The 6,387-nt window shown below is 37.8% G+C and overlaps 1 protein-coding gene across 2 annotated transcripts; it reads right to left on the minus strand.

The window, feature by feature from the left end:
* Positions 1-801: 801 nt before the first annotated feature.
* On the minus strand, positions 802-3,893 carry LOC129753458 (cap-specific mRNA (nucleoside-2'-O-)-methyltransferase 1). 2 transcript variants are annotated; one of them, XM_055749280.1, is made up of 3 exons: positions 3,537-3,893; positions 3,224-3,470; positions 802-2,996 (listed from the first exon to the last, which is right to left on the minus strand). In XM_055749280.1, the coding sequence occupies exons 2-3, from the start codon at positions 3,459-3,461 to the stop codon at positions 811-813; spliced, it is 2,424 nt and encodes an 807-aa protein (XP_055605255.1). In that variant the 5' UTR covers positions 3,462-3,470; positions 3,537-3,893; the 3' UTR covers positions 802-810. The 2 variants fall into 2 exon arrangements, with proteins under 2 accessions (XP_055605255.1, XP_055605259.1); XM_055749284.1 differs by having other exon boundaries at positions 3,533-3,893.
* Between the last annotated feature and the right edge of the window lie 2,494 nt (positions 3,894-6,387).

The raw sequence follows: 6,387 nt of genomic DNA on the forward strand, positions 1-6,387 counted from the left end.
CGGGTTGTAATTGTGTTTATTTTCAGAGTTCAAAATGGCAAATTCTAAAGGGGAGTATGACATTTGGCATAAAGCCATTTGGCATAATGCCTTTTGGCATAAAGCCATTTGGCATAAAAGCCATTTGGCATAAAAGCCATTTGGCATAATTTCAGCTTACCGAGTGGTGACTGTTTAAATAAATTTGCAATTTTTTTCAAATTTTGCGCGAAGGACAATATTTCATGAAAGTTCGAATGCGCAGCGTGAGGAGTCGGTTCAAGCTTAGGTCTAAACGCCTAAGTCAATTTTGTACGTGAAACTGTGTGCATAGTAATTCTTATTACCATAATGTATCATGCTCACCTTGACTAAATTAATGCAATATATTGCATTAATTTAGTCAAGGTGAGCATGATACATTATGGCAATAAGAATTACTATGCACACAGTTTCACGTACAAAATTGACTTTAAAAAAAATCATGTTCATATGTGTGTACGTTCACTTTGAAAAATCATAGTTGTAGCATTGTAGCATATATGAATATACATTTTACGATTTTTATGAGTCAAAATGGTGTCAAAATTGGTTAAAAGTTCCTTCTCAATTTTCGTAGAAACTGGAAAATTGTTGGTATTTTTTAAAGCATGAACGTTAAATATATATATCGATCGACTAAAACGGGTTTAAGATTTATCTCAACTCGTTAATTCACGACAGTGGAGGAAACAGGACTACAACTGCAAGTTTTCTTGGAGAATTTCCACTGGCGCACAAGAAAACTCCTGTGTTAAAAAAAAAACAACATAAATTGGAAAATTAAAAGTTTTATTGGGGAATATTTTTACTATCCACAAATTTTCTTAAATCTTCACGATACAACAATTCGGGTTCCCTGTCACCATATGCTATGTCACGCAGTACTTGTGTTGCCTTCTTCCACTCCCACAAAATTCTATTGCTGTATGAACTTCTAAATGACGCAATTGTTTCTTCTACGGATAACATTTGGTCCGGAAAAAGGGACGTTCTATCGTCTTTCTTATAAAAATAGTGTTTGCGTTGGCTTTTTGAGTACATTTTCAAATAGTCATGTCGCACTTCCGTAAGAAAGAGCAATCCTTTTGGTATGCAGAAGCGTTCTGGCTCTGTTATATCTCGCACTTTGTATCCCAGGCGAATTTGTCCATCCTTAAGCTTGTAGTCTTCTAGTGTATGGAAATAACCTTCTATTTCGTTCATTTTATAGAGTCTCTTGCAGCGTATAGGTACCGTTGTTGTATACGTTGTATCAGTTAAACCAACAGTTTTACATGGTTTATTTAAAGCTCTTGAATACTTTTCGCATAGTCGAACTCTTTCTTCTAATGAATATTTCCGGATATCCACCCCGCCAAGCATAATGCCATCAATAATATGGAACGAGCGTATTGTACGTAACGATTTACCAGATCCCAGATATTCGCAAACAATTTCAGCATAAACAAGCGTTCGCGGAGAAAGTTCCAAGTATAGTTTTTCCAAAGGTACCCACCGGCCTTTTTTATCCAAATGCAATACATCTTTTCCTCCTCTTCCCAAAAAGAAAGAACGAATGTTGCTGGTTTCGTTTTCCACATAAGATAGGGGCACAAAATACCAGCCCAAAATTGATGGAAAAAGGTTTTCCAGCAGGCTGACGTTCAAGTATTTTGGTTCATCCTTGAAAAAACTTTTATCCCATTTATCTATAATAATATCAAGCTCTTCTTGAACGGAAATTTTAGGATTTTTACGTATGCGGTCACTCAATTTCCATAAGGCTAAACACCGCTCTTTCACGGAGCTTTGTCTGGATTCAATCATGCAGGGATCATTGCTGAAAGCGGCAATTTTTTTCAAGGCATTGATTTGATTTTTTCCGATCTCATTATTGCTGTTCGTCACGTACTGGAAGAAAATCTCGTCTGATTTCATCACATGATATGGCACCAGTTCTAAAACGTCCTTTGAGTTGTGCTTACTGTTTATCAATGTATTCACGCGACATAAATGACGTGCCACGGTATCAGCTAATGGTTTCTTCCACTTGCAAACTAAGTAACGTTCGGAATTGGCTGGTCGGCTTGTATTTGGTTTACATATGCTAATGCTTTTAAAGCATTTATACATTAAATATATCAATCCTACACTGAATGGAGTGAACAAATCAAACAACTTAACAACAAAATGCCCGTTAGTTTGAACGATATTGAGAGCCACTATCATCTGGCACATATAAAGTTGTTTGGACAATATTTCTTGGATATTTTCTTGTCCATCTACAGAGAACCCACCATCTGCCATCATTATATGAACACCAGATGTAGTTTGTGCCATAACGTAATCGGTGAATGAATCAATGTTCTCAGGGTCGAAAATATTGCCATCATTTTTGGTACCATAAAAAGGGTCAAATGTTTCTGGAGTACCAGCAATAAAATCGCTTAGCTTGAAATCATTTTCATTTCGTAAGGTAAATCCAAACCCTTTTGCCGCCCATCCTTTTCTCCAGAGGAAATATTCCGAAAACCCACCGGGACCAGCACAAACATCTGCAAAGTACAGCAAATCGTCTTTTCGAACAAGGGGCTCGCCCTTTGGATTGACTGGATCAGTAAACATGTAGTCAAACATTGCATCCATATTGGCCATTTTGACAGCTGCTCGATTCATGAAAATATTATTTTTAATAGTTTCAAACGGGTTGGATCTCGTCCTGGCTCCTCTCATATCCCTTGCATCGAGCTTGTCAAATATTGATTTTGATTCCAGTATTTGCAAAAGAATCTGCTCGTCACAAAATAACGTTTCATCATCAATAGTTAGCTTAGGTGGTCCACTTTTCAACCACTGCTCGAGTGTATCGGCTGTAATTTGAACCTCTTCTTCAGGTTCTGTGTTATGGAGCCAAATAACATTTTCAGGAATGTTCAGTTTTTCCTTGGAATGATCCCATGTCGATGCCGCCAATTCAATCCCATCAGGTTGCGCACCTGTGGAGTTAAGAAAATAACGTTAAAAAATGTGTATGTGAACAAAACGAGGCAAATAAATTCTCCTTGTTTTCCACAGCGGGAATTTCAAGACAATATATCCGAGTTATGCTACAATTTCTATGAATATTCAAATACATTCATCTAAGGCACAAGAAGCCAAAAGATCTGGCAAACTAGCGCTGTTGACCAGAAACATAAGGTCCATTGGAGAAAACAAAACTCACCCAAACCCTTTCTTCCCTTTTGTGTAGTTATTGTAACAGGTTCGAGGACACCTTGGCTACTTTTGCCCAAACCCTTCGTTTTATCAAAATTCATCTTCTCCATCATTCTCCGGGACTGTTCCGAATACATGCCAGGCATATTATCCGACAACTTTAGCCGTTTCTTTGGTACGGATGTCTCCCCTTCCTCATCCTCGATTGCTTCTGCCCTACGGAATGAATGACTTTGTCGATCCATTTTGAAGTCCTAAAACAATATACAGCAGAAATAATTATTTTCTCAATTATGAGATCCTGGCAATTCTTCACCAACTTTCAGTAATTCTTAGGTTAAAATGGTTAAAATAGAAATTATAAAAGAATGTTGACGTCTTATAATCAATCCCTCGCAGCGCGCTTAAATTTATTATGTCTGTTCAATCAACTCTAGTAGAAACGGGTCGAAACAAGTAGAAATGGATTGATAGTTGATCACCTGTCTCTTTCCAATTGACTTCGACCGACTTCTACCAAGTCGAAACTAATCCTGCTGCCGAGCTGGATTGGTTTCGACTAGTTTCAACTTGCTCCATTGAACAACGACCTGACTAGTTTCGACCAAAACATTGGCTCGTTGAACATCTATCAGTTAACAGAAACCAGTTGAAACCGATTTTTACTAACGATTGAACGAAGCTATTGTCAACAACACGCTAACTTTTAATTGGCTACCCCTTACACGATAAAAATAATAAACTCAACAGTAACTTTTTTGAACGCATATCGCAATGAGATACAAAGAAAGGTGACGAACAAACACGCATTTATTACAGAACTCGTTATTCAAAAAGTAAAAAGGTAAACAATGCCTACGTCACTTGCCAGGATGTTAATGTATCCTAGGCGAGAATCGTAAACAGCAGTTGGCAATGATTTTTTTCTCTAGTTTTCGCTGTTGAAATTTGTTTGTTGTTTGTTTGAAAATGCAACTGACATCACGAATTGTCATGGTTACAATGTTAACAAAAAAAAAAAACATTTACTAACACTTATCTCGGAATTTCCATCGCCATCTGAGATATGTATACAGGTTGTACATATCGGACATCAACGAGAACCCCCAAAAGATCGGACAAAAAGTGCAGAAACTTAATGTTAAGTTTAATGCATTAAACCGCAGACACCAGCTACCCAGAGTCTGGGTCCAAGACTGACCACTGAAGGCTGATTTTGGCGCTTGTTCCGCAGCGCTATCAACGGGTTATCGTGAAACTAACGACCACATACACAAATGGAAAAATCTCGATACATTACACACACACACACACACACACACACACACACACACACACACATTTGCATTGTGCTATTGTCAATTGCATGAATTTTTCAAGGGGCTGAAAGAGAAGGAAATTTCCGAACTGACATTGCAGTACCGCACTGACGTTTTGGTACCAAAATGCCATTGAAATCAAAGGGGAACTGACGTTCTGGTTCCAAAAAGTCGGTACGGTCCGTTTGTATGTGATTTGTCAGTTGCTTCAGTCCTTTGGAATTTTTAGACTGTTGAGAGAATCTGATTTGACAGGTAACAATTCCGCACTCACTAACACCATTACATTCTTTATATAAACTATCATGTGCTAAAAGTTGAAAAGGGACTATATGAAAAAAGGACCAACATCAGAGTTCGGTTACTTCAAATAATTTCTACCAAAAAATCAACTATCATGCGCACCGTTGCCGTCTTCAACAAACTGCGCAGATTGTACCTATTTAGACCCCCGTGCAAATAATTTGCGCACAGTAAAATCTGCTCACAGACCTTTACATAGACAATGACACTAGTGAACCTGTATATAAGAGAAGTGACATCTGAATCACGAAATTCCAATCGAGCAAAAGAACTGTCAAAATCGATTCCAATCGATCCGAGCATTTTGTCGCAGAGCTTTTACCTTTCTTATTGAAAACTAAACCAAGGAAGGTATTGTGATTGTTGTTATAGTTCAAACAGATAATTTTTCAACTGGTCATATCAATTTATGATTAAGTGCTATTTTTTTCAATGCTTTGGTGAATCGTGTTTCTAGTTAGAAAACTAACTGATTATTAACGAAATTCAAGTCATTCATACCGTTTATCGTGATTTTTCGGGCATCGAGTTCAATGTTATTTTGTTGGATTGAAGGAGCCTTCACTTTAGAGCTTGAACATTGAGCCAGAAAACAGTGCTGGGGATTTTTTTGTCCAAGATTTCGGCGATGTTGCCACATATTTTATTTTAAGAGGGATCAGATGTCGCTTCTCTTATATGAAGGTTCACTAAATGACACATATCGATATTCTTTACATCTTTGGATAAAATTGAATTAAAAACTATTGCGACTGATGTGTCAGTAAAAATGGTCAGTGAATCCATAATGTTTTGGCTAATTTTTCAGTAATTCGAAAAACGCCCGATTTATTTGTTCACGCAGAAAAAGAATGGGGAGTGGTTTCAACAAAACGTTTTGTTATTTTATTTTGTATTTTAAAAGCAGATTTATGGATAGCTTTCACAATAATTTGGAATATAGATAAACGAAAAATTTTGTTATTTATACACGCTCATTATTTATTGCATCAAATTTAAATATGGTTTATTTTGAAACCAATATTGGGTTTATGCGATAAACGTGTAACTGAAAAACGATAAATCGAAAAAAGAAAAAAAAATTAAAAGTTTTTGCATCCGAACCACAACACAACAGCGGGAAGAACCGTAGGAAAGCCCAGCCGAGATTACGGAACACAGCAAGCTCATCAGGGTTCTAGCCTAGCAGCTTCAAAGGTAGGTTTCAAAGTTTTATCTTGCTCGCAAACTGCTCATAACTGGCTCATTTCTCCGAGAATTCATTTTTTTTATATACTTTTCATTTATATTCCAGATGATGCGTGTGCCTACACCTACTGTTGCTCCCGGTTGGCGTTCTTCGCGTAGGTATTGGTCGTCGGGGAACCACGAAGAGCAGACCGACCACGGCCATCCCTATGACAGCCGGAGGATTGGCGTTCATAATTACGCAGCTACCGTCATATGGCTGCTGACTGTTGTGAGGGCTCCTACGTCGGCCCGTAATGTGCTTGGTCTGGCTCAGAATCAGGCCGTAAGTACTAGTTCCCTGAAGCAACCGGCTCTACCG

The sequence above is a fragment of the Uranotaenia lowii genome, chromosome 1 (genome assembly GCF_029784155.1).
Source record: "Uranotaenia lowii strain MFRU-FL chromosome 1, ASM2978415v1, whole genome shotgun sequence".
Taxonomy (NCBI): Eukaryota; Metazoa; Arthropoda; class Insecta; order Diptera; family Culicidae; genus Uranotaenia; species Uranotaenia lowii.

What these genes read in the sequence shown, in the direction of transcription:
- LOC129753458 (XM_055749280.1), bottom strand. Translation starts at nt 3,461, where the DNA reads ATGGATCGACAAAGTCATTCATTCCGTAGGGCAGAAGCAATCGAGGAT. An exon ending in AAAGGGAAGAAAGGGTTTGG is followed by an intron (nt 2,997 to 3,223) that starts GTGAGTTTTGTT and finishes TTAACTCCACAG; the next exon opens with GTGCGCAACCTGATGGGATT.